The sequence below is a fragment of the Seriola aureovittata genome, chromosome 21 (genome assembly GCF_021018895.1).
Source record: "Seriola aureovittata isolate HTS-2021-v1 ecotype China chromosome 21, ASM2101889v1, whole genome shotgun sequence".
In the NCBI taxonomy this organism is placed as follows: domain Eukaryota; kingdom Metazoa; phylum Chordata; class Actinopteri; order Carangiformes; family Carangidae; genus Seriola; species Seriola aureovittata.
The window spans coordinates 8,433,777-8,461,069 of record NC_079384.1 but is presented as its reverse complement, the minus strand read 5'-3'; the positions used below and the strand labels follow the sequence as shown (position 1 = coordinate 8,461,069).

General features: G+C 38.8%; 3 protein-coding genes and 1 long non-coding RNA gene across 6 annotated transcripts; 1 reads left to right on the top strand and 3 right to left on the bottom strand.

The window, feature by feature from the left end:
- The first annotated feature begins 246 nt into the window (after positions 1-246).
- Positions 247-10,278, top strand: mmp25b (matrix metallopeptidase 25b). Of its 2 annotated transcripts, XM_056366713.1 has the most exons (11): positions 247-330; positions 445-536; positions 1,679-1,811; positions 1,954-2,095; positions 3,087-3,376; positions 3,593-3,772; positions 5,085-5,169; positions 5,446-5,528; positions 6,038-6,190; positions 6,589-6,882; positions 8,336-10,278. In XM_056366713.1, the coding sequence occupies exons 2-11, from the start codon at positions 453-455 to the stop codon at positions 8,590-8,592; spliced, it is 1,701 nt and encodes a 566-aa protein (XP_056222688.1). In that variant the 5' UTR covers positions 247-330; positions 445-452; the 3' UTR covers positions 8,593-10,278. The 2 variants fall into 2 exon arrangements, with proteins under 2 accessions (XP_056222688.1, XP_056222689.1); XM_056366714.1 differs by lacking the exons at positions 247-330; positions 445-536 and having other exon boundaries at positions 1,738-1,811; positions 1,918-2,095; positions 8,336-10,277.
- On the bottom strand, positions 6,034-8,079 carry LOC130162869 (uncharacterized). The gene is made up of 3 exons (XR_008826314.1): positions 7,710-8,079; positions 6,735-6,871; positions 6,034-6,145 (listed from the first exon to the last, which is right to left on the bottom strand). It is a non-coding gene; the product is annotated as an uncharacterized LOC130162869 (long non-coding RNA).
- Positions 10,279-10,707: 429 nt separating the features above from the next.
- On the bottom strand, positions 10,708-13,958 carry LOC130162868 (carbonic anhydrase 4-like). Of its 2 annotated transcripts, none has more exons than XM_056366715.1 (9): positions 13,883-13,958; positions 13,445-13,520; positions 13,290-13,316; positions 13,019-13,189; positions 12,653-12,801; positions 12,445-12,540; positions 12,206-12,284; positions 11,936-12,099; positions 10,708-11,828 (listed from the first exon to the last, which is right to left on the bottom strand). In XM_056366715.1, the coding sequence occupies exons 2-9, from the start codon at positions 13,518-13,520 to the stop codon at positions 11,643-11,645; spliced, it is 948 nt and encodes a 315-aa protein (XP_056222690.1). In that variant the 5' UTR covers positions 13,883-13,958; the 3' UTR covers positions 10,708-11,642. The 2 variants fall into 2 exon arrangements, with proteins under 2 accessions (XP_056222690.1, XP_056222691.1); XM_056366716.1 differs by lacking the exon at positions 13,883-13,958 and adding an exon at positions 13,759-13,852.
- Positions 13,959-17,219: 3,261 nt separating this feature from the next.
- On the bottom strand, positions 17,220-26,466 carry LOC130162671 (carbonic anhydrase 4-like). The gene is made up of 17 exons (XM_056366447.1): positions 26,355-26,466; positions 26,188-26,239; positions 25,624-25,656; positions 25,364-25,537; positions 24,915-25,066; positions 24,710-24,799; positions 24,311-24,377; positions 23,658-23,821; positions 21,513-21,618; positions 21,404-21,436; positions 21,119-21,295; positions 20,673-20,827; positions 20,476-20,565; positions 19,363-19,413; positions 19,183-19,264; positions 18,828-18,991; positions 17,220-17,558 (listed from the first exon to the last, which is right to left on the bottom strand). Exons 2-17 carry the CDS (start codon positions 26,237-26,239, stop codon positions 17,388-17,390), a joined length of 1,761 nt encoding a protein of 586 aa, XP_056222422.1. The 5' UTR covers positions 26,355-26,466; the 3' UTR covers positions 17,220-17,387.
- Between the last annotated feature and the right edge of the window lie 827 nt (positions 26,467-27,293).

Here is a 27,293-nt window from a genome sequence, read left to right as displayed (position 1 = left end):
CTGTCCTGTCTCATAGAAATCTCAACAGCTGTACAGAGGTAGAGAACAAGGACTGTTGATCGTGGTTGTAAAAACAGAACTAAAGTAGAGTTTGATGATGTGCACACATCTCTTTAATCCTCTTTTTCTCTGCACCTGCAGCAGCATGTCCCCATGCATCACGCCTTTTGTGATGTTTGATGACGTGGGGCGTAGTTTGTTGGTAAAGGAAAGACACTCTCTCACTGCTGTACAGTGAGAGAGTGAGGGCGGAGGCAGAGAGAGTTCATTGATCTATCAGCCCAGCCTAGTCCCAAGAGAGCAGACTGAAGCATCACAGCAGAAACAACGGTGAGCTTTGTATCGCTTCTCTTTGCATTTCAGGAAGCTGCTATTATAATTGAGGAACATCTGTTTCCTTGAAATGATAAGTATCGTTGTTATAATGGAGTGGTTTTCTTGCAGTGACCACAATGGACTTGGGTTTTCTGCTGTGGATGGTTTTGACCTTAACGGAAAGCACATCAGCAGAGGCCGAGCAGTACAGCAGAGCGGTGGTGAGTAGGAAGCAAATATTACAAAAGTTATATATAAATAAATATGTAAATAATGGCATATAAAGACAAAATTTACTTTTATGAGAAGTTTTAATTATGTGTCTGGCCGATTGAGAGTTTTCCTTTGATTTTGTATCGATTCTATAGGTGATAGTGTGATTGAGTATTATATTGAACTTTATTTACAAATTTTCTAGTATAAAAAATACAAAAACATACAATTGTCTCAGGTATGATGTGTGGCTCTTGCTGATCAGGATTTTCTTTTAAATTGTGAGCGAGTGAAGCAGTTTAGATATATTCATGTCATTTTAATCACAAATATGTTTTCTATCCAATTACATGTTGAGACAAATCACCTTGCCAACGTGCATGTGTGTTTTTGTATTATAAATGTGAACTTTTGTTGGCCCGCCTTTACACCAGGCATTCACACACTTTTCTTATATGAGAGGGGTGTCATACGGAGGGAATGACAGATGGCAGAGAGGGTGGCGGGTGCACATAAGGCACTGTCCAGATGTCCCATGAGGTTCATAAAAAAAAGATAAGACGTCATATCTGTTTGTGGATTTAGATGGTTTTTACTGACTCTTTTCATTTTAAAAAGTGGATAAACAATAGAACAATTAAATTTGGCTTTGTGGGAGTAAAAAAGCAACTTCAGGGACATTTTCTGAAATCTTTTGCATCGTAAAACCACTGTTGGTGGAGCCAACACCTTTTCTTTTCCTGTTGAGAGTGGAGGTTTCAAAGGGACTTTTAAGAAACTGTTATTGCAGCAATGATGCATAACAGGAAAAGTGTACAACAGATGTGTTCCTCTATTCTCTATTCAGTTATGACAGCTTCATGCGGTATGCAAACTGTAAATGGTACAGAGCCTTTACCCCATCAAGCAACTCACTCAAGGGTAGGATCATTTAATATTAATGATAAAAAAGGCTGACACTGCCCCATGAGGGACGTGCTGCATGGGTCAGACTGTAAACTGATGATCTGGAGTCATAACTGGATCTTTAAGTTGACTCATCTAAGAGATGGATTTCAGCAATATTGTTGGTGGAGTTTGTTAATGGTGCTGAGATGTAATTCACCACCAAAGGAAATAAATGTGTTTTTGTTTCTTCTGTTCTGTCCAGGATTGGTTGAACAGATATGGCTACCTTCCTCCTCCTGACCCGCGCACAAGTAAACTGCAGACCAAGGATGGGATTGAGAAAGCTATTCGTGTCATGCAGAGATTTGGAGGGATCCAGGAAACTGGAATTCTTGGTGACGCCGTCTTAACTTCTGCCATGATAAGATATTATGTGTATATTACATTTCACATCTCTGGGGTCACATGAGGACTCAAAACTTCCTGTAATCTGCTCTTTAGTTTCAACATCCAACATGTGATCAACCTCTCTTCCAGACAGCAAAACTATCCAACTCATGTCTACACCACGATGCTCTCTCCCTGATATTGTTGGCAGTGAAGACATGCTGAAAAAGAGGAGGAGGAAAAGATATGCCCTGTCAGGCCTTAAGTGGCATAAGACAGACCTCACATGGAGGTGTGTTTCCTGTCATGTTACACTGTGACTTTATCACTTCCCTGTATGAATGACTGTGCTTTGTATATTATCCAAAAATGCTTCAGGCGTCTCTCACATCAAGGTTACAGCCATCATTCTTAGTGTCAATCAGGGAATTATTACCTTTCAATATACCAGGATCCATCTTTGGAACGTTAGGATAAGGCAAGGCGGGTTTATTTGTATAGTACCTTTCAACGAGAAGGCAAAAAGGCATCAAACATCTGTAGGTCTCATTCTGTTGGAACCATGAATGTCTGTACCAAATTTCATGGCAACCCAGACCAACATTGCCATCCAGTGCCTAATAAAACATTCCACAAAGGGTAAAATGTCCATAAAACCCCAATCAAGAGGCTTAATCTTCCGTCTGATAAAGTAATGTGATAATCTGGTACTGATGTGCTCATGCATAGGGGATTTCACAGGTCTATTTCTATTTTTTTCTGTCTTAAAAAAGACTTTGCATCCTGTATGTCAAACACCCCTGGCCACTGACAAGAATGTGGGTTGCATGCAAAGTTTTTCTAGTGCTGTCATCTGCTTTCACCAGCTCTTTAGCGTTGTCTCCTGTCACCATTCTGTTGCAGATGTAAATGAAAGCAACGTAAAAAGGCAATATAAAAAGACACATTTAAATAGGATTTATTTGACTTCCTACCACAGATAAGGTCATCTGTGGCACTCAGCCCCAAACCCATTTGTTCCCTCTGAAGACATAGACAAGACGACTTGTTTCATTGATGGTTTTGGTCTTTTGATTGGATTTATTGACTCTAAGAGAAAAACAGATTATCACCAGATTATAATGAATTTGTGATCATGTGGCAAGTGTTTGGTGATAAACAAAACACTAAGAGGGTAACAAGGGGTAAAAAACCAAAAACCTCACAGACATTGAACAGATTTTGAGAATTACTTAAAACAGAGAAGTCTACAACTTTGTTTTAATACATAATCTTGTCTGTAGTATCCACAGTTACCCAACGCCCTCCCTCTCCCCCGGCCTGCCTAACCATTTGGTGGAGAGCATCCTGACTCACGCCTTCAAAGCCTGGAGTGACGCGGCCCCCTTGAGATTCCATCGGCTGCTGAATGCGGCTGGGGGGGACATCAGAGTGTCTTTTTCCCGTTTGCTGCATGACGACGGCTACCCTTTTGACGGAAAGGGTGGCACCCTGGCCCACGCCTTCTTCCCTGGCAGGGATGAAGTGGCGGGTGACACACACTTTGATGATGATGAGATCTGGAGCTACAGAGGTATTTACTGATTGAAACCATGATGGACAGATGATGGCTAGACGACCTGTCCTACCTTAGACATATAGTGTAATGAAAGAGTGATCAGTCATAATCAATAAAGAGTTCTTGGTGAATAAAAACGAAAAGAAGACATCCGCATATTCAGTGACATCATACCCCCAACTTATGATTGTTTACATGATCCAATAACACTTTTGCTTCACACGTCCACAGGTGACAGCAGCAGCACAGACTTGTTCACAGTCGCAGTGCATGAGTTTGGTCATGCGCTAGGCCTTTCCCATTCCTCCACCGATCCATCCATCATGAGTCCGTACTACCAGGGCCCTGTGGAAGACATCGTCAACTTCCAGCTGGCCCTGGACGACAAACTGGCAATCCAGCAGCTTTACGGTCAGTTACCGGCCTGAATCAGAGTAAATCTCTGATTTATGTTTATTTGTTATATTCATGTTATGTTTATTACATACCACCTACAGAAGTTGTTGATATGGCATGTGTTTGTCTGATAAGAAATCATCTGAGGAAACAAACTCCTGTGTGGGGCTTAGAATGGCTTGCTATTGTCGACAGTTTTAATTAGACTATTGTTTTAATTTGGCTAATCAAAGTATTGACATGGAATCTAATCCACAGGGAACATGTGAAAAGAGGTATGAAATAAAAGTAGACCTGAAAGGTCATAAAATGTGGGGAAGTCTACAGCTAGCAGCTCTTTAAGGCTGTTTGTTGGCCAAGCAGTGATTTGAGCTAAGTGCCAAAGGTCATCAAGCTCACATGCTCACAGTGACAATAGTAAGATGGTCATGTTTAGCAGGCATGATATTTACCATTTTCACCACCTTTGTTTGGCAGAAACTAAAGGACTGGACAATTAAAATTTTGACCTGGGACTAGGAAAAAAAAGGGATGACCTAAGTCACAATTTACACTCTAGGGACCTTGAATATTACTAGCAAGTCTTTCTAGGGTTGTCAAGATATTTCTCTGAAAACAAAAGATGTCAACCTCAGGGTGGCGCCAGACAACTTTGGGATCACCAGTCAGTAGGTTTCATTCTGTTGGAACCATGAATGTCTGCACCACATTGCATCCATCCAGGTGTTAAGACATTTGAGTCTTGACCAAAGTGGTAGACCGACTGTCAGACTAAACAACATTGCCACCAGCATGGCTAAATGTCTCTTTCCGCTTTTCGTCCAGCCCACAGTTAGGTAAAAGACTGTGACTGTCGATGTGAACATAACCACTGGTGGTTTGTAGTAGGTTATGGCCTTGTAATTTGGAGAAGTGGCCCTGCACTAGTAGAAAATCCCTCTAATGGTTATATATTGTTTATAGGATAATAGGTTATATTTTATATTTGTAAGATAAAATTTCATAAACTTCCCTAATGTTTCTTTCCAATATCCATTGCAAGTGCATTACTTTATAGCCTCATAAAGCATTACACAAAGGATAAAATGTCCATAAAACCCCAATCAAGAGGCCAAAACTGTGATAAAGTAATCTATTCATTAGTGTGTAAAGTTGCACTAGTTTCACAGAACTATTTCCTTCCATGTCTCAAAAAAAAAAGTGTTTGCATTCTGCATGTCAAACCCCCCTGGCGTTTGAGATGAATGTGGGTTGCTTGGTTTTTCTAGTGCTGTCATCTTCTTTCATCACCTCTTCAGCATTGTCTGCTGTCACCATTCTGCCGTAGGTGTGAGGGACGGCGGGCCATCAGGTGGTGTTGATCCGGACCTCCCACGCCTGCCCACTCCGCCACTTCCAAGACCAACACAGCTGTGAGTGCAGCCAAAATGCTACTGCACATCCATATAGACAATAAGCACTCTTTCATGTATTTGCTTTAACAAACTATGAATATCCTATCCATGCACTCAGTTTACTCATTGAAGATGAGTAATTTAAGACTGGTGATGCAGATAAAAGCCTTCTGATTGATCCATGCTGCGAGTGTTTGCTCTGTTGCACCCTCTACTGAGTTTTTAGCAAACTACATCCTTGAAAATACATTTTGACTTCACAATTTGAGTTTTATCATTTATTTTTCCATCCAGTCCTGGCCCGTCGATCCACGAGCGCTGTCAGGGAGGCTTTGATGCAGTGGCAAATATCAGGGGAGAAGTCTTCTTTTTTAAAGGTAAGTAGAAACCATGAGGGAGACACTCAAGTGATATTTCACAAAATAGTTTTTGAAAATCTCAAAAATCATTAATTGCCCAAATTCATGAGTGTATATTTGGGCATGGGCTGTTGGGACATGTCGCTAACAATGTGCTAAATTGTCCTTGACAATATTCTTACCCCTTCCCAATGAGCTCGCCATTTTAAGTGAGTTGAGTGTTTTCTGCTAAATTGTGGTATTTATGATAAAGAGTTTTCATACATATATTTTCTTGAAAATCTATCATGTCAAGATTTTTTATCAACTTAAAAAAAAAAAGTAAAATATCTGTTTAAAATCTGAAAAAAAAAATTAAAACCTACGCCCTTGCTTACATTGTTCATGTAACAAAAACATATTCAGAATTGTCAGGTGATTTAGTTTTATACACAGACTTGCTGATCCTATTTATCATTTATACCGTGTTTGAAGATACAGTGACACATTGGTCCTGTTGGTGTCATGTTCCCTCTTTTCTTGGAAAGGTGCACAATTCTGGAGAACTAAGCGAGACGGGTCTTTAGTGTCCCTCCATCCGGCTCAGATCAAAAACTTCTGGATTGGGCTCCCGCCAGGAACGAACAAGATCGACGCTGTGTATGAGAGGAAAAGCGACAGCAGTATCATCTTCTTCATTGGTGAGAAACCAAAATCCTACGGTTACGTGTCTCTGGTGAATCAGAGAAGAAGGTGGGAACATACTTCATTCTTCTCATGTCATCCTTTGATGTTATTTTGAAGTAAGTGGTTTTGAGCATCAACAAGAGCTTAAATAAACTAATAACAGCATCAGCATGAATCTTAAACAGAATAAATACTTATAAAGGCAGTAAATCCAGTAACTACCAGAGACAGGTTACATTTGTTTTGTTTCTGTTTGTATCTGTTTCCATATTGTAGCTTGAAACAGATGTGTATCTCCATATGTTTCCTTTTGCCTCTCTCACACTGCAAAAATGACAAACTTCAATTTGACTCTAATTTGCACATGCAAATTCTGTGGTGCTCCCTCTCACACTTTCCTCCATCTATCCAGGATCTCAGTACTGGGTCTTCATGGACACGGTAGCCATGAGCGGTTACCCTCGGCCCCTCTCTGATTGGGGGATGAGGACAGACGGCAATGCGTTCGTGGACCGGGTGGATGCAGCCTTCATCTGGGCTCATAACGGCAAGACCTACCTGTTCAGCGGAGGGAAGTTCTGGAGGTTTGACGAGAGCCGTAAAGGTGAACAGGTGATCAGGGAGCCAGAGTTAGGCTATCCACGGGACAACCGCCTCTGGGTAGGAGTGCCCTCTCACATGGATGACATCATCAGCTGGGGAGAAGGTAACATTGTGTTTAGAGATATAAATGTAAGAAATTTATCACACCAGTGCAAGACAAACAAACAAAACCATAGAGAAGGTAATTCTTGGGTGGTGACATTTTTCAAGAAGTATGTACAAGCATGAAGGTATGAGGTGTTTCCAACGTGACTAAAAGATCTGATCAAAGTCATGATAACAGGTAATAAACATCATTAATCAACTGTCTGACTTCAGTGACAGCCAACCATACGGTCAGATACAGAAACCAGACTGAAACTAAGATTTGAGACTGTGACTGTTGTTGTGAACTGGCTCAAAGTTCAGACAAAAGGAGAAAGAGCACACATGCTTAAATCAAAACGACACAATTCATCAAAGTAACTCATTTACGTAACGGAACCAAAATAGGACGTCAGATCAGTGAAATCAGTTGTGTATGGTACCGCATGGATGAAAAAAGTAACCAAACAGGCCAGGCAGAGCAAACAGGAGTGGCACAGTACTTAAAATACAGTGCAGGATTATGCACAGGAATGTATCACATCAAAGTAATCTACAACTCGATAAATGTTGGCTTTAAATTTAATTTTATAATATTTGGTTCCATTTTGTGCAGCACTGGAAGAAGTATTCAGATAGGCTACTTAAATTAAAGCAACCCAGTAGCACTTTTGAACAAGTGGTAGCAAAAATACACAGAAAGCATGAGTCACATCCTTTTGCTAGTTTCATGCTATTCCTGTCACAACTGATGCACGAACGGTAGCGAAACACAAGGCAAAGACCAAATGCCGAACTTATTCCGTTCAATTATTTACTATAAGACACAAATGAACAAATGCTTACAATGTGGTGAGGCAAGCAAGAGTCCAAAAACCAGGGGGGGTTAGTCCAACCAGACGAACAAGTCCAGTAAGTAGTGGCCAAAAAAAACAGAAATTGAGAAAACAGGCAAAAAGAGTCAACACACAGGTATGACAGGGTGAACACGAGGAACCAGATCATGAAGCAAGGTGTAGGCGGCTAAACACAGACCTCTGCTAGCTGAAAGCGGGGAAACACAAGGCTACAATTACACTGGACACTATTTAACTAATGAGACACAGCTGGCAAAGAAAAAATTGCGGGAAAAACTGTTTTCTTGTAAACAAACAAAAGCTTTTTCTTTCTTTTTTTTCATTCAGTGCGCGCTAACAGACGTGTTAGCATTTACGCATGTTTTACCTGCAGTCTTCTTCACTGCCTTTGTTGGTGTATTGCCCCCTTTCTCTGTTAGTTACCACCACCTGCAGATCAGTGAAGCCGAGTGTTTGGAGGTGGATTATTATTATTGATGCATTAACATGTACGCAGCATTTTCATGTCGTAGCTGAAAGGGCTTGGTTTATAATTGGCTAATGTTTTATTCATTGTGTGATGAAAAACCAAAAAAATGAATAATGAGTGAGACTAACACTGCTGCTCCTCCGCAGGAGATGCTCACTTCTTCAAGGACAACCTCTACTGGGTTTTAAAGAGCGGAGGACTGAACCAAGATGTCGTCACTCCTAAATCCATCGCTGTAGACTGGCTCAGATGTCCAGCTCCACCTTCAACCACCACCACAGCCAATCCTCGTTTCCCAAAGCAGTGCCACTGTGATTTAAGTCGATCATCTTCGTCTCTAAGAAGCAGCTGGATCCTCCTGATCTCCGTTTTATCTGTAATTAATGAGTTTATTAGAAAATAGAAACCTGAGTTTGGAATTTGTTTGATGCGTTTGTTGAGAGAGGCTACAGGCCGGTTTTGTACCACTCCTCATTACACTGGAGGGTAACAGGCTCTTTACATTATCATATACTCACAGCACATAAAAACCCACAAGATGGTTTCAAATTACATTCTAGCATCATAAAAGGCTTATGTTAAAAACCTGCCTTATACTTTAACACCAGGCCTATGTCAGCATAAACACTTGCCTTATTAAAACATATTGCTGATCTGTAAAAAAAAATTAAAAATAAAAATAGTCAATTTAGGTACTCCCTCCATCCTGCTATAGAATATCACCTCCTTTTTCTATACTAAAGTATTGGATTACATGGCGCCTGTATAGGAGAACGCATGGAAATTCAACACTGCAATCCAGCATAATGAGGTCTTACACAACAACCTTATGTTTGGACAGTTAACAGGCGACACACTTAAGCGCAATAGTCAGGTTCTTTATAGGAGCTCCTCTTTCAAATAATGCAGAGTACATCTGTGGGTGTGCCTACATATAAACAGTGAAACGCTTTGGTAAGTTAAACTTGTAGACAGTGCATTGTGAAAAGGTGAGCTTGAGCTGTGGTTTGTCTTTGTCCCATTTCATATATTTTGATTGATACTGGATTTTACAGATGTTATTGTTATGTGTAAATAATTTTCACTGGAAACAAGGATCATTACCGACATGGTACATGAGAACAATCAAGCAAATTAATGAAATTTGCACCTTATTTTTTCTTTTTTTGTTCTCTTAGACTTTATTTGACGATTGAATTTGCTTAGGGCTGTGTTTTTACAATACAGGATAATAATGCTGATCTGTGACTGTGGTGCTAAGACCTGGAGATGTCAGGTTAGGCCAGATGTAGTTAATATAAAGTCATGTATGTACAGTATATCATAATGTAGCTGCAGGCCTGTATGCAAGAAATCAACAAATGGAACATGGTTACAATTTTTAAGTGATTGATTTATTAGAAAATATCATTAAAGTGTCATAATTCTTAATATAAGTTTGCTTTTTTTGTGTTGTATCTGTTCCCCTGACTACACTTCATGAATTTATTACAAAAAAAATTAGAATAATATCTCTTGATCTCACCACCCTCACGCTGTAGCTGCATTTTTGCTATGTTCTTATCTCATGGTGCACATTCATGACTCACATATGATACATCTTTACAATCTTTACATGCTGGTCATTCTCCAGTGACAGTCCCGTATTTGTCAACTTTTGAGCACTGATTTCTATCTTTTATAGGATACCTCGCCTTCTGGGCCATGACATACATACTGTTACTGCTGGTCATCACTATAGAGGAGGAAGAGCACAATGAAGAATGTCTCATTGTCGTTTAGCCTGAGGAACTAGTATCTATCGTTCCTCGGGCTAGGTTCACATTTTTGTTCTGACTTACCTAAGATGGCTCGATATGAGAATGATCAGCTTGGATTTTACAGTGAACAACTCTGGTAACTCTGAATCTGAAAGTAAAGTCATGTGGAAAAGGCCTTTTTTTTATATGATTGTTTCTTGTCGTAGTTAATGTTACTTTGATTCTAACCTTACACTGACATGAAAAATTCTGCAAGCTTACTTCAAAGGCCTTCATCCTTTCTTTTTAACTTTTATTTTTTAGTATTATATTTAGTACTAGTATTTCATTAATAATCTGTCCAGGAACCATTGAATCTTTTGTTCAAAGCGTATTCAAGCTATTCCAGGAAGGTGTTTGCACAGGATTATTTATTGTTCCTTAAGTGGGAAAATGTTTAGGTAAGCTGTAAATGGTACACGTCATTTGATAAGGTTAAAAGCATAATTTGGAACAACTGTATCCCATTCAGTTACTTTGACTTAAAGGGTGATCTTTTAAATGAAAACACACCCACTTTGACAAATATAGCAGGCTTTTATGTAAACTAATACTCTGTGAACTATAATGTAAGCCTTCAAAAGCCATGACTCTATTGTCTGGTCCAAGCTCAGCCCAAGTTCAACAATAGGGATTAAATTTCACACCATGACAATGCCATTAAAGAAACAAAACTAAATAAAGAAAAAACAGAAAGTAAAACTAAGAATGCTGAAAAGTGACTGACATCAGATCATTTTTAATTTAGAAATATTTAATAAGAGGTCAGTTTTGTTACATGTGCAAGTAGTTCAACACAGGTTTAAAAGGTAGTGTATGCAATAGTGATAAATAATGGTGTTCATTGTACTGTAACCTCAGTCCTTCATTACACCAACTGAAAGAGGCAGCATGGGTTTCAATTGGAGTGTTCATTTTGGCAATTTGGCTACATTTCATCTGCCGACGGCAAAAATCAAAAACACAAAAATGAACAAAGATAAAACTACCATATTCTGCAACAACTATTGGTATAGACTGATTTTAAACTCTCAATGTATAAGGCAGATTTAAAATGCAACTAAATAACGACACACTCCGATTTCATTAATTAATTCGATCACTTCTAAACAACCATTACAACAGCTACTCAGTAAACTTAGTGCAAGTATATCCCTTTGTCGGGCACCTGAATATAGCTCTGGCAGCAGACATGATTTGTGCCGCAATAGATCGTGTTACACAACAAAAGTCTAAATTTTCGTGCAGACCATGTTTAACAGAAGTTGTGTTTGCATGATGTGCAGCACATACAGATTCAAAATTTAAGGATGAACAGTTCTTTACCAAACATCATTACTATGAAAACTACAGTATGTGATGGAGAACCACATTACAGCAGATGCAGCCATCCTTACATTTAATGTTCTTTTAACTATTTCATGATACCATTGTTAATATATTGCACTACAGTCAAGTGGTTGCAGTGTTAAGGCTCAGATTTGCTTGATGTGAAAAGACTGATCATATTACATTGACAGCACTTAGAATAAGTAGTTCAGTGCATACTTTTATGTATTAACTATTCAGACAAAATCATATGAGGAAGGGGAACAGGATCTCCAACACAATAACTTGTTGAGACATGACAAAAAACTTCATCTCTTTTTTGGCACTAATGTCTCCCTAGAACATAGCTCATGGCCATCAGCCCCAGAGAGTAGCAGGTTCTGGAGGCAGAGCTGGTGGCGCGCTCAGTCTGCGTTGTGACTGGCTGCGCTGGCTGGATGTTTCTGAAGACATTGACCATAAGAGGCGACGAGCTGTTGCTGACGTGTACCGTTGTGCTGAAGAGGTCAATCTGGGGACAAGATATTGAGACAGCTGTGTGAAGCATTTCTGATGGCCATTGTACTTAAAAATGGCACACGAGAAAAAAAAAAAAAAAAAAAAAAAAAAAAAACTCACCAAATCTTTGCTGACTTTGATTGACTCCTTGAAGACAGTCCAAACCACAGCCTCATTGCAAGCGGGTGTGGTCAAGGAGCCACGGTAACGGTAATAACTGGTGCGATCCACCCCAGCCAGGAGATCATCCAGTGAAATCCCAGGTGCCATTGAAACAGACTCACCTGAGGACAGACACACGATCTCTGAAGGGGCTGCAGCTGACACATCAATTCATTACAGACCAGTGGATCAGGTTTTCCACATGAAAGTAATAAAACATCTCCTTACCGCCGTTTGTGATGTTGGACAGATAGGAGGTCAAAGTTTTCCAGCTTGCGGGTTGGCCAGTTTCATTTCCTGACATTACCTGAAAAAGTATTGTTTAATTATTATTATCATGATCCTCGTTTTGTTTTTTTAAGCTGAGTGGAGGGATGGCATAAATAAATGAAGAGTGGAGTGAAAAAAAAACAAAACAAAACAAAAAAAAACAAAAAAAAAAAAAAACAATGAATTCATCCTCTAACCTCAATGAAGAAACCGAGAGCAGCAAGTCCGTCTGAGTCAGCAATAGCCTGAGTTGTGTTTCCATTATAGGATGACTTGCTGTTTACAATGTGCAACTGCAGGAGTGAAGTAGAGAAAGAAGAAGAAAAAAGATTGTACTATGAATGTATTGCTGCATCTAATTTATAGCTTAGCATGAAGAAAACTGCATATAGTTTACAGGCCTACCTCCATGGGGTAACGCTTGCCATCCACAGTGTGCTCAGAGCCAGGGACAGAGGCACCATTACCCCAGTGCAAGTGGAACTGCAGGCTGTCATAGGCCTCAGGCAGATCTCCTCCTGAAACCCTAATACCACTTGCAAGGGCGACTTTGACTGGGGGGGTGGGCAAAAACAGGATGGACAAGAAAGATCAAAAACTGTCGAAAAACTGGAAAAATTTGTTCAACTGGCCAAGTGTTGTGACCAGTGTTGTAGAGAAACAATGTGAAGAAGCACAGATTTCGAAAAACACATACCTCTCACGTAACCAAACACAAGACACAGAATCTGGCACCATATTAGAGGGTTTATGTCCCCGCCCACCGCTCACCTGTCTTGCCGGTGTTCTCCATCTTTTTGAGCGCGGAGGTGCTGCTGTAGTTGACGAAGGTGAATGCAGTCAGGTTGGAGTTAGCTGTGGCAGATGCTGAGACGATGTTAATGGGCGACTGTCGGGTGCCATTGCAATATTTAGGAGCAATGATCGGCCAGGTGGTGTCATCTATAAATAGAAACAAGACGATGAGAAACTGAAGAGGAGCAAGCAGATAAGATGTTAAGATGATGCTGTGGCCATTTAGAGATAAAAGGTGATTACTCACTGCAGGTTGGCAGATGATAACACCAGGCTGGAGGGAAAAGAACATATAGTTATCACTTATTCATGACATACAGTCTCCATAGAGACGCAGTGTTCAACCAAGAAGCCATTAAAAATCCAAGATGGAAAAAAAAGAAACACAGTTCAAATACCCACCAATTGCGTCTGAGGCACAACGGACGCTTGGCACGAGGGCGCACACAGCAAGCACAGCTACTACAAGACACTTCATCTAAAAATAGAATTCAAAAAGTCAATCACCATTTTTTTTTCTTTAATTAAAATAAAAGACCATCCATATTAAATCCTCGGTAAGAAAATAAATCAGTCATTGAAATAGATCTGAATAAATTAACTGTCTAGCGGAAATCAAACAAAAACAAAGAAAAAAAGCTACGAATTTGTCATTTACGCACAATTTTAAACATTAACTTAAAAAACAAAAATAAATAAATAAAATAATCACAAACCAATGCAAAATGTTTAAATGCTATAGTCTAAAAAGAAAAAGACAATAAAAAATCAGTTTCAGACAATCAGGGGAATAATCTGTTGCAGCTGAATCCAGTTAACCTGAGCACCAAAGTGTCTTACCTTCGACGCACTTGTACCTCCTCTTGGTTTTCTAACACCTGTGGAGCCTCACCCTCCCTCTTTTTATTCCCTCAGCCCACCCAGCAGCTCGCCTCAAAACACTCCTCCCTAACAAGAGTCTCTGGTGAACATAGGAATTTCTTTCTTTGTTTGGTCATACGGAAGTTTTCAAAAAGATTTACACTCCCTTTTAGCAGTGTTAATATTTCCATCATCAGAAAAATGCAAAAAAAAAGAAAAAAAAGAAAAACCCAGGCACCAGTCAGAAACTGATATATATGATTTTTAGAGATAGATCATGATTTGGTTTAAGATAATGACTTGGTTAAGGTGAAACATCATTTGAGTTAAAACTATAAAATAAGGTTAGGGGATGACACTGAATATAGGTAGGGAATTGGAAACTAACAGTGATCTCTTTTGCAGACTTTCTCACAATATAATAATGTCACACTATTTAGTTCCTGAGAAGTTCCTCGAGTTATTTATATCTCATTTGTTTGAGTCAGATGTTTTCAGTCAAACAAGGAAGCGCTGATTATGGAAAATAGTTTTGCAAATTCAACTTAAATGTTGTGAATCTTTTTTTTTTTATTACTAAATGCCATGTGTGCACTTTAACTACAGGTATAATCAGCTATACAGTGAAGGAGACCCATCACCCGCCCATACTGTGACAGGGGTACAGATGCCTTATCCTGTGGAAAACTATGTTTGGGTGACATGAGAATTCTTTAAACTGCAAAGACAGAGATTGACATCACCAAGCAAAGGTGCAAAAGATGCAACGTCCTAAAATCACAAGATGTCAGGAATGAGGCTGGGCTGGACATATAAAATGTAAGCATGCGAGAAAGAAAAACTTTGATGCCGTCAGGATTCTTTTTCTTTTTCAAAACCAGTTTCATTTGAATGGCTAAGTGACTTTCCTTAAAAAGTTCAGTGATTGTACAGTTCAGTTATGCCAGTCTCACCCACTGGTGTTTTTGTGAAGGCTCACAGTGACAATTCTGTTTAAGATTTTTTTTTTTTTAAGTATTATCGGTGTATTTCCTAGAAAACTACCAGTCCAGTACTCATATTTTACTGGAAGTTTGGCCTCTTGTAGTAGGTCTATTTACAAACACACATGACCTTCAGTTTAAAGCTCAGCTATTCCTCTGATGATTTAAGAAAAAAATGAAGAGATGAAAGTGTCACAATACAGCATCAGGGTCACAAAATGTCAAATTACCAGTACAGCATTAATCATAGTTTCATTCATGGAGACAGCATCAGTAAATACAGGCGATGAAAGATTAGCACAAACAACAACGTGAAAATAAGCTGCTGTCCGTGAATTTCTTATTACTTTTGATATGTAATAATGATTATTACATTATCATATTATGGATTATTATTATGATGTTAAATAACATAATTATTATTTGCGATACACTACATGTAAGTTACAATATTTAGAGGGGTGTGATTCTCTTTTCTCTTCTAACAGGCTCAAGGTGTTGCAGTGACGCGAGTCATCAGACTCTGTGTAACTGCCAATAATTCAACAGTAAATTACTGTAATAACTGGGATGCAAACATGCAATCATTAACCAATTCACAACACCCAAAGACTTTTCTGTCTTGCTGGGTGTGTCCCATTTCTGAATGTCACTCTCACATACGATACTATAATTACATAATGATAATGCATCACTTCCCTGTTAGTCCGTTGTCCTTATTGAGTTTAGAACCTGATCAAACAATGATAAAAACAGTTTTCAGTGAAATATGTGGTATCGAAGTTATAGCAAGAGATGTTATAGGCTCTATGTTTTAATGTTTAAGTGATACAAGGCTTTTTTCTTTCCACCCCCGATTTTCCCGCATTCTCATGTAAGTAGTACAGAAAATGTTAGAGAGGTATTTTAAGGATGCTTTCTGAAGCATGTGGAACTGCAGCCTGACTGATTTCTATGAATTTATATTCTGTCCTGTGTAGACTTCAGTGTGTTTGCTCATGGTTTGTTCCTGATTTAGGGGATTTGTTAATAAGAGCCTTTTCAGACGCAGTGATGGAAGTGTTTTTATGAACTCTTATAAAGTTTTGATTTCATATATACAGTATATTTTTTTAATACACATCTGACTGTTGCGGCAGCATTACATGTCTCCGAGTTTCAGATTAAACTTTATACCACTGTTTATATATATGTACACATAGCCTTTGTCATGTAGGCATTTCCTTTTGGACAGATTGAGTATTACTCATCCATTTCAATAGATTAAATGTCATGAGGCCTCATGTCCCTAAAAGAACAGCTCACATTGTTAGATCAAGCTGATGCACATGACATGTTACCTGCTCCAGGAAGTATTTTGAACTCTTGTTTATATAACTGGGCACAGGGGTATCAGTAAAATCAAACACAATGCAACTAGCGTAAAACAACTTCAGAGTACCTGAAGTGTATATGTGTTTAAAAGTTTTGAATGTATAGTTTCTTTTTGGACAAAAATCTATATTTGTAATAGTTTTTGTTTGCTTTTTAAAACAAAGCAGCACTACACTTGTGTAGCTGTTTAATTTACATTTGCGACATCGGTTTTTATATAATGTGAATGACAGAACAAACACTGATAAAGATAACCGTCGGATCAGATTCCAGTTAAAGCATACACACGCATTAGTGACGTTGCATAGTGAACAGAAACAAGTGTTTTCCTTCAAGGAAACACAGGCTAAGATATCAAATGTGATTCAGTATTCCCCTAACTCCTAGATCACAAGAGATCTTTTCTTTTTTTAAAGGAAAGTGAAGATGCATAAATTAAAGACTGCTGTAATCTCTGATCCATACAACCATACCGCTTTCATTTAGATTTCCTACATACAATATATAAGTAATGAACAAATTTGTGCTTAAATTGATTAAGACCTACCGAAATCTAGTAGATATAAACGCGTTTAGCCCACAACTGGTTTGGGGAGCGAGCGAGCGCACACACACACACACACACACACACACACACACACACACACACACGTAAGTGACATGAATACATCAATTTAGATTTTACTCCTTGCAGTAATACATTTCCCAGTGATAAAACGCTCAACACTCACAGGAACACTCACTACAATAATACATTTTTTGCCAACAGTCCTGAATGACCTGAAATGTCATTGTATGTATTAAGCAAAATGAACAGAGGACAACTTTTGAAAAAGGCAAATGGGTATATGATTTAGATGTTTAGAAGTACCTGTTCCACTTCACTGCTAATTGTTCGTGTTTGGTAGTTGAAGTTGGGCAGAGGCCCTGATAACTCCCTGGAGTTTAATAAACCATGCTAAGGTTTTACAATTTCTTTATTATAAGATTACATAATTGCATATTAAAAATTGTCAAAATCATCAGGGAAAACCCCACATTGTCTTTTGCTAACACATTTTGAAATAATCTGAGCAGTGCAAAACAGATGATTAATGCAATAAATGATTATTCTTCATTAGGCAGATTCACAGACGCAAATTAAGTGGAAAGGCACAGAGACATGCCAGCAACAGAAACAGTATGATGGGTCCTGGGGCACTGGCTGCTGATGTGGTGCTGAAGATTGTCCTGTCATGAAGAGACTGCGTAGGCCGAAACACGTTGTGATATCCTGTCTGAATCGGGAACAGCATCATCTAGTGGGGTTAAAACAAATGTTAGCTTACATTTCTTTCATTTTTGAATTGATGTACATCTGTTTGAAAGATATGCATCTGCTCGATGGAAGATAACTTTAGCAAAATGTTCTAATTCATCATATGTTCAGTGCATTCGGGAAGTATGTTCCAGCCTCGTGCTTTTAAAACTCTCCCCTCCTCCCCAAGAGCGGCAAAGTTCATATCAGGAAGTGTTTGGGGTGGATGGATGGGTGAACAAACCAGTCACACAGCAGATAACCACTACGTTTCCTGAAAGCGATAGTCAGAGCATTTGCTTTAACCATGACCACTGCATAATATTTAGTCATTCATTTGAGGTTCGTAGCTTTACTGCTGTGCATTATCAGAATTCATTCAACAATACGTGGAAGTATGAATGGTCATGTCAACCTGCAGTCTTTGGGTTGAGCTGTGTTGAAAAATGCCCTCAGTGTGATCTTTATCAGTGTAGAGCAGAAAGAGATAAACATGTGACTGAGTCAACAGCTGACAACTACAATTTCAAATCATGGCAGGGGAAACTAAGCAGCGAAATTACCTGATTTCTAGGTGGGTACAAGGATCTCTGATAAGCTTTATAGTTTTAGCTTTGAATACCAGGCAGTTGAATGTTTGACTCTGAATTCAACCTTGACTGAACTTGTTTCACCAACCAGCAAACCAACACAAAAATAACAAAACCCCACCCTTTTCCAGTTACTTCCCACACTCTGAAATTGGGAGCCTGTGTATGAAAAACACTTGATATATTTATACACATTTGATGTGGATGTAAAGGCCCCAAAATGACGAAGCAATTTAGTCACAGCCATCGTTTCATTTCAAATCCTTCATACAGTCAGTGATGTGCAGCCATGTGCATAAAATATCAAACAAACAATCTTAGAGGCAGAGACAACAGTGCATGACAGGATAATCAACAAGATCGCTTTAGGAGTTTGTTTGTCCCTGTAATACAGTGAACAAACAGTTCTGATAATTGAAGATAATGAACTCACCACACAAGACTGGATTTTCAGTCTCTTATGCCAACTATAAATGTTGTTTGTCATCCTGTGCAGGTAATTATGCATTGAAGAAAAAAAAAAAAAACACTACACATGAAATCATAAATCTCTTAATTTGATTTACTGGAGTTAAGAATTATCTCTGAATTGTTTTGCATAGAGCAGTGCTAATCAAGATCATTGTGGAACGCCACTTGTCTGATATCTCTTCAGTACCAAGATGATGAGTAGCACATACCAGGTCTTGGTCCACCTTGACAGACTCTTTGAAGACCGTCCAAACCACTGCTTCGTTACACGAAGGGGTGGTTAAGGAGCCGTTGTAGCGGTAGTATGCAGCTCGGTTCACGTTGCCGAGCAGGTCATCAATGGAGATCTCCTCTGTGACGCTGACCTCTGAGCCTATGTTGCAGCACAAAAAGAAAAAGAAAAGAAAATATCTCTACATTTAGGTCTGCACACATCTTGTTCTGTTATATAGTATGTTCTCTTTATTTTCCTTGTTCATTGTGTATTATGATTTAAAAAAAAAAAAAAAAAAAGTCTGCACAGTGTTTTTAGGGTTATATGCGTGACAGCAAACGTTCACTCACTGATGTTGTGAATAGCTGAGAGGTACTTGGTCAGTTTTTTCCAGGCTCCCATATCAGACGTTGAACTTGATGGGGGATGTGTCTACAGATGAACAGGGTGAACAATTAAGAACATTTGACTATAGTCCTCTCAGTTAACAACATATAGGCCCTGCTTTAAGAAAAAGATACATCACTCACCTCTTGATGCTCTGAGCTGCCGCCACCGCTGCTTTTGGTAGTATCCGCAGCCTGGATAATAGACATTGAGAAAAGTCTTTCACACAACAGAAGTTTAGACTGAAGATAGATGGCAATATTTCATGTGCTGTCAGTCGGGCATCAACCACGCTGTAAATAAGTCAGCTGACAGAAGTGCATAAGTAGGTGTTACAGTTAATGTCTAGATATTAACTTCAGGACTGCATAGGTGTTAACTTCAAGCAGTGATGGGGCAAATTAGTATGCATACTGCCTGTTTGAGTACAATTTCTCTCACTTTTCTGGTATATACACTTAGATTTAGAACATGCACTATATAATCAAAAGTTTTAGAACACCCCCATTTTTTGATTTTTACAGCAGTTCGAGTACAGTGAATATGCTTAAATGGTTCAAAAGAAAAGTGGTTAAATTTCCAAGGTGGGAAAAATCATGCCAATTCAATAGAAAACACGTCTTTTTTCGGGATTTTTAGAAATTGGTTAATTTACAGATTTCCTTGATCAATTGAAGCAAATGAAGCCGTGAAAGTTCAACTCCTACATTCCAAAACGAAAAGAACCAGTGGCTTCACAAGATGGAAGACCAACACAGTCTCCAGACCTAAACCCCACAGTGCTGCTTTGGACTGAACTAGACAGAGTGAGGTGTGTTGAGATGAACTTTGAACAATGTTTGATCTTCCATTGTAGAAAGAACGCAACAAGTGTAAATTTAGTTCAACAAGAAGATTCCTTGAGTCCTTGTTTTTAAAATCTCAAATTGTTTATTTGTTCTATGCTTTAATTTCAGAAACACAGACACTTGGGCGCCCAGCGGCTCACCTGGTGAGGCGTGTACCACATGGGCTCCTAACTGCAGCGGCCATGGGTTTAAATCCCCGGCAGCCCTTTGATGCATGTCATCCCCTCTCCCTCCCCAACCTTCCTGTCTCTCTCACACTGTCTATCACAATAAAGTCAAAAATGCCCCCCCCCCCCCCCCAAAAAAAAGAAACAGACATTGAATTATGTAAACTTGACAGCTGGAAAAATGTAGGTGTATTATGGACTTGCATCACAACTACTGACCTACTAACACACTGAACATTACCTCAATAAAGAATCCCAGTACTGCCAGGCCATTAGGAGTCTCTAATGCCTTATCCAATTTTAAATCCTTCCTCTTGTTCACTATGTGCATCTGGACAAAGAAACAGTTACTGACACAGAGTATACACTGAAAGCAAAATGTATTACAAAAGAAAATACCTTAGTACCATCACCACAGTTCAGTGCTTTTACAGTTACCTCCATTGGGTATCTCTTTGAATCCACCGTGTGCTCTGAGCCCTGAGATTCATGTGACACAGCGCCCCAATGAAAGTGGAACTGAAGGGTGGAGTAGACGTAACCCAAACCTCCCCCTGACACCTCCACCGTATCCTCCTTCAGTACACATTTCACTGGGAGTTGAGTGAGAACACAAGGACAAGTGTAAATGGTTTTCAGACTTAAATATATATATTTTTTTTTTTAAATAAATAAATAAATAAATAAATAAATAAATAAATAATCTGGAGATTCATCTCTTTTCCATGACTGCAACAAATTCTCATTTTTAGGTGATAATGTTTCAAATCAACAATGAAAATAATAAAAATAAAAGTTGAGTAAATTTATCTTTGAGTTGACTTAGATTTAAAAACATCCACAAAAACAGACCATAAAATTTAAAAAAATTTAAGAAGTCAAACCTGAGTGGCCTGAGTTAGTGATGGACTTGATGGCATTTTTGTCATCAAACTTTGTATAGGTGAAGGCATCAAGGTGTTCATCTATCACAGCCGTCTTAGTCACAATGTTGATGGGTGACTGCCGTTCACCACCACAGTGGGACTGAGGCAGCAGGTGCCAGAGAGACGAATTGTACGCTGAAGTTGCAGAAGAAAAACAAAGCTCAAGACAAACCTAAATCCTATTCCAACAGCACTGTGCAGTCAGAAGCTTTGCACAGTAACTATACATTTGCTGATACATACCACAGTGATGGTCATCATAGCACCATGGATGACCTAAAGAATAGAATGGTTGTATTTAATGTCAACGCAATCATAAATATTATGGGTTGTGTGTGATTTTCCAACTCACTGGGAGGGAGAGGAGTTGCAGGGGAGGCAGACACTTGACGCTCATTGAGCTCTTGTACAGGCCGGAAAACATTGACAAGTCCCGTCTCCATGGGAAACCTCTTGATCTTAAACAGAACAAAACAATGTTGTTTTAAACCAGCAGATCCAACGCAAGCTACAAGAAAAATGTTTAATGAGTAACAGCATTTGACAGACTGTAATGTTAAGTGACTATAAACCTGTGGATTTTGTCTTTTCTTCCAGCAGTCAGGGCTCATGCTTACCGGTGTCAGCACAGAGCACTAGACCATTGTGAAGAAGACCTCAATAAGCACTCAGGCTGTTGTGTCCAGTTTGTCACAACTATTTGCCCTTTTACTCTGTAAAGTCACAATTGCTCATTGCATTATTGCAAGCGTGTGACTCAAATGAGCACTGCACCGGTTTAGCACGGCACTCCTGTAACAATTGTGGGAAGGTAAAAACCCAATCCAACAAGATTATCCATTTCATGCCACTCCATAAAAATTGTGCCCACATTACCCACAAGGCAGCAGACAACACTGATGAAGCGAAATTCAGGTTCTCATCTGTGTTGTACTTCTAAATGTAAGTAATGGGTTTGTCACGCTACAACAGCTTTCGTAGTCATCATAGATGTGCATGTGGCCAAATGAGTACTGCACCTATTTAGCTGCCTCACACCGCTCACTGACAAATTGCTGTCATTATGATGGCAGATAGACAATATATAGTAGCTGTGACAGGTCTAACTATACGAGGAAGATTACAACTTCTAAATGCAAATATGGGTTTCAGCTCAGTTAGATAGGTCATGGTACAGGCTGAGGATGCGGCCCCACAACTCCACACCTTTTTTATGTTTTCAAACCAACACAAGTGACATCACTTGAGGTCATTTATCAAACTGTTCTCAGCTCCCTCTGGAGCCACACCAGCTCCACATTTAAATAAGGTGATAAATTCTACTGTTCTGAAGGATATAGATCGGGTTTATTTTATCCAAACACAATCGTTGCAGTTCTTTTCTTTTGGAGCATTTCATTTACTGTATTGTTGTCAACATCTACTCAAATACAATTAATTTGGCTCATTTTCATCTGTTTTATGCATTTTACAGATTAGTATGCTCAGAAAGGGGAGGTCAAAGAGTCAGACACCTGCTGAGAGACATGGAGCTCGCTGATGGCCGTCACATAGATAAGATGAAAGATTACATGCGTCTTTTTACAAAAGACATGACTCAAATTTTCTTTTTTCTTTACAGTCACATGCATTTTGCCCAGCATTCTCTGTTGTTGCCAGTCAACAGAGAATAAAACAAGCTTGATTATCAAACATGATTATCAAACCAGACACCAGCATATACCAGTATATTTTGCGGCACCTGTTTATGTCATGTGGCGACTCTAGCCTGCACGCATCATTGGCTGCTTGTGCAACAGTTTGAATGCAATTCCACTTGACATAGGTTGTCCCAATTTTTATTTATTTATTTATTTAATTTATTTTTTAGTTGTTCAGCTTGACAGTATATGACTAAGCAATGAATAACCTGTTCTTATTCAAGGGTGAAGAAAACTTCAAAGAACTTGGGCTGCTGTGTCTGTTTGTCAACTATTTTTCCTTTTACTCCTTTAAATTCACAATTTCTCATTGCTTTACTGCAAGGATCTGACTCAAATGTCTACTGCACCGATTTAATTGCCTCACACCGCTCACTGATTAATTGCTGTCATTATGATGGCAGGTAGACAATATATAGTAGCAGTGACGGGTCCAAATCCATATGATGCTCTATAAAGTCAAAAGGAAGCTGAAGATTCATGTGATGATTCATCACTGCAAGCAACACTTTTCTAATTATGGTTTTCACTTTGTCATTTGATGCATAAATTATGAAAAGCAAAAAAAAAAAAAAAAAAGTGATTATAGCTGCTTTAAACATGAGATTTTAAATTTCTTGGCTTTGTATTACATTTTGTTCTCAACCTCTGATTTGGCTGCTGTTATGCTGCAAATACAAGCACTATAAAAGTTTGAAAGGCCCTTACATTCCTCTCTGCTGAGGCGCATGTGTTGACTAAACATGCCTCTCCCTTCTTATTCCACAGAAGAAAGGTTTCCAGGCTGCTAAACTTACTAGTTCTTTGTTGACGTTGATTGGCTCATGAAAGACCGTCCATGCGACTGCTTCGTTGCAGGAGGGCGTGGTCAGGGAGCCCATGTACCGATAGAACTTTGTGAGGTCAACATTTCCAATCAGGTCATTAATAGAGATGTTATAGTTTGTGGTGCCCTCAGTGTCTGTGGAACGATGTAAGACAAAGGCTGTGATTAAATGAAAGGTGGCGTGTGGGTTTGAATGCACCAAAATAACAGCGACCTTTGATTTGATCCCATCATCATGATCAGAAATGGAGTAACAACATGAGTATGGCTCCATCACCATTAATAAGGCGTCTTATCTCAACCTCACCTGTTAATGACTCTACCTCTTACTATATTACAGAGTCACAGCACACACAATACTTTCTCATGCAAGTACATTGGCGCTAAAGCTTAGGTATTTCCATTGGCATCATGCCAACATTTAATAGACCAGAAAAAAAAAAAAAAAAATCTCACCTTTGTCTCTGGGAAAATTATCAGATATTTTTTTTATGTAAAACTCAAGCTTGAAGTGTTGCAGCACTTTAATCCAGATTTTATTAAAGCAACCACAATGCATCCTGCACTAGATCTCTACAAGCTCAGTCGCTGCAAAACAAGGTGACACACAAGTCCAACACCCACCTTTGTTGCTCATCAGGTGAGAGGTGAGCAGGTTCCATGGCCCTGACATATTTCCATCTTCTGTTGCCTTTAAAAAAGGAGAAGACATTTTGAATTACATTAGAGTACAATAATGTGCAAATTAACTCATACTGTGCATGTAATTTTGTCAATTTTGTTCAATTGTCACTATTTGAGTGGGTTGTCTGTGTTTCAGAGAGCCAGTGCATGACCTCTCATGTCAAGGTGTAAAATAAACAAAACAAATTGAGCATACAAAACCTAATCTCATAGGCACAACCTATTTCCAATGAAAAAGCTGAAATTCTGCAGAAATATAAACATTTTAGTGCCATTTTCAGTGTGTATTGAAAGGCTTGCCATGATAAGATTTTCTTTGAAATAATTGTGTACACATACATTTATGAAAAATCCAAGAACAGCAATTCCCTCTGAATCCGCCGTGGCCTGTTCCACAGTAAGACCTTTCTTCAGACTGACAATGTGCATCTACAAGAGTTTATATTAATTAGTGAAATTAAGCAAGGTAAAAAAAAAAAAAAAAAAAAAATACACAATCCTAAAAGAGGAGCCACATCTCTATGAATACCAAACACCAAAGTACCTCCATTGGATATCTGTGCCCATCAATCTTGTGCTCCGAACCTGGGTGGTATTCTGTATCACCCCAGTGAAAATGAAACTGGACGGTGGAATACGTATCAGTGAGTCCACCTCCACTCACTTCAACTCTATTTTCCTCCAACGTGCATTTCACTATGGGAGAGATGGAGACACAGGTTTATGTAGATACAATACAGAAGTTTAAGCTTTGTGCCCTTTTTCCAGGACTCCTGTTACAAAATATATAAATTAAAAAAAAAAAAATATATATATATATATATATATATATAATATATATATATATATAATATATATATATATAATATATATATATATATATATTATATATATATATATATATATATATATATATATATATATATAATATATATATATAAAGTCAATTCAAAGGCAAGGACAAAAAGACACCTGGAGCCACTGTTTCTGTACCTGTATGGCCATTGTTTTCGATGGATTTGATGACATGTTTGGAGAAGTTGACAAAGGTAAAGTTAAGCAGGTTAGGGTCCGTCTGAACATGGCTGGTGACTATGTCAATGGGAGACTGCCGTTTTCCTCCACAGTAAGAACCATGGAGCTGTGGCCACTCGGATGGTGTGTGTTCTATGAAAGTTGGAGGAGCTCTTAATGTTGAGGAATGATGGTTTCATCAAAATCATTCAGTGAATCAGAAATCTGTCCTTACTTACCACAGCCATTATAGCACCAGTCACTCCCAGCAGCTGAAACAGAGATATAGCCAACATGCTCTGAATACTGCAGTAGTTCATCTTATTGGCCTTTCAGAGGGGCCTGACCTCTAGGTTGAGAATCCCTGAACTCCATCTAGCTGCCTACTTAAAAAACTATAGTGACAACGTCACCAGCTACGAGTAAATACTGTTCATACCTTAATTTTTTTTTTTGTACCAATACGTCATCAAATCATGTAATACAGAATAATACTTTTATTTTTGATACGAGTGCACAATACCTCTGGAGTATATTAACTTTATTATTGTATATTGTTTCTTTCCTTGAGTGAAGAACATGAGCACGTCTTCCTCCACTGACTAATAAATACCACGGTCAGGAAACCTGGCAGGAGTCATGCAGTATGATGGACAGCTGTAGTCTGTGCTCCTTCAAACCACTTTCACATTCAAGTAAAACCTAAATAAACTGCATTTTACTCTGAAATATGGAAATAACATTCATTAACAGATGAACTCTGTTAATGAATGTTGTAACACAAATATTTGCACTTTACTCACCAAATTTGACCAAAGCTCCCAAACTCAGGCACAGCAGCAGGGAGTGATGCATCTTCAGGAGGAAGGAATACATCATTAATCGCAGTGAGTCATCCACCTGTACTTTTAAAATTTGTCTAATTTAACCACTGAAGAGCTTAAAAACAAAGTTTGACTAATCATCCTACCTTGTGGTTCAGGTCTCGACCCTCTAAGGCTTGAAATGAAAAGGAAAAACAAAAAAAACAAAAAAAACAAAAAAGGAAGGTATGTTAGTATGAGGTGTCCATCAGTGAGGAGAAGGTGACAATGTCCTAGAAGTTTATACAGTAGGAGGGACATGCAATGGGATATGGGGTGGGGGGTAGGGGGGTCACTGTGTATACAACACTAGACCTGTATGCTGGAGACATGTAACATGACCACAAGCTGGTCTTTACCTGGTAATGTTTATTTGTAACAGCTACTGTTGTTCCACACCAACACACACACAGACAGACAAATTAAATGAACCTGCTGAACACCTCACCATGTTGTCTCAATGCCACACCTCATTACGCTCAGCTTTTCCAAAACAGCAGAGCACCCGCTGTTAAAATCAACAAGCATTTTATCCAAGTCAAATGACTCAGAGAAATTACTGTGTATGAATCAATAAGGTGGAAGGAAGTTTATATAACTTTTTTTTTTTTTTTTTTTAAATTGGAACAGAGGCATTCTGGTTTTTAGGCTCCTACTATACCAGAAATGTGAAAAAAATGCAAAAATAAAAACCTTTCAGTTTTGTTTTAGGTCCGCAACTATAAGACATTATTTAAATGAAATCCAGAACTACCATTTGCAGTAGTAGGTCAAGAGGCCCCAGGATGGGATTGGACCCATTCTTCCAGTCAGTGAAGACACTTGTAAATTTCAAGTGTTTCAAAAGTTCACCAAGATAACTATCAGAGGCATCTCACGTCACCGCCGTGAGAAAAAAAAAAAAAAGAAAAAGAGTAAACCTTGTTGCCACACTTACATTCTGTGGGCTGTATCAATATTTCCATATCAAAAGTCAAAAGGTCAACACTGCCCTGGCTTTGGCTTGCATTGTGTTGATTCAACGACACACTCAAGAGATTTTTCCT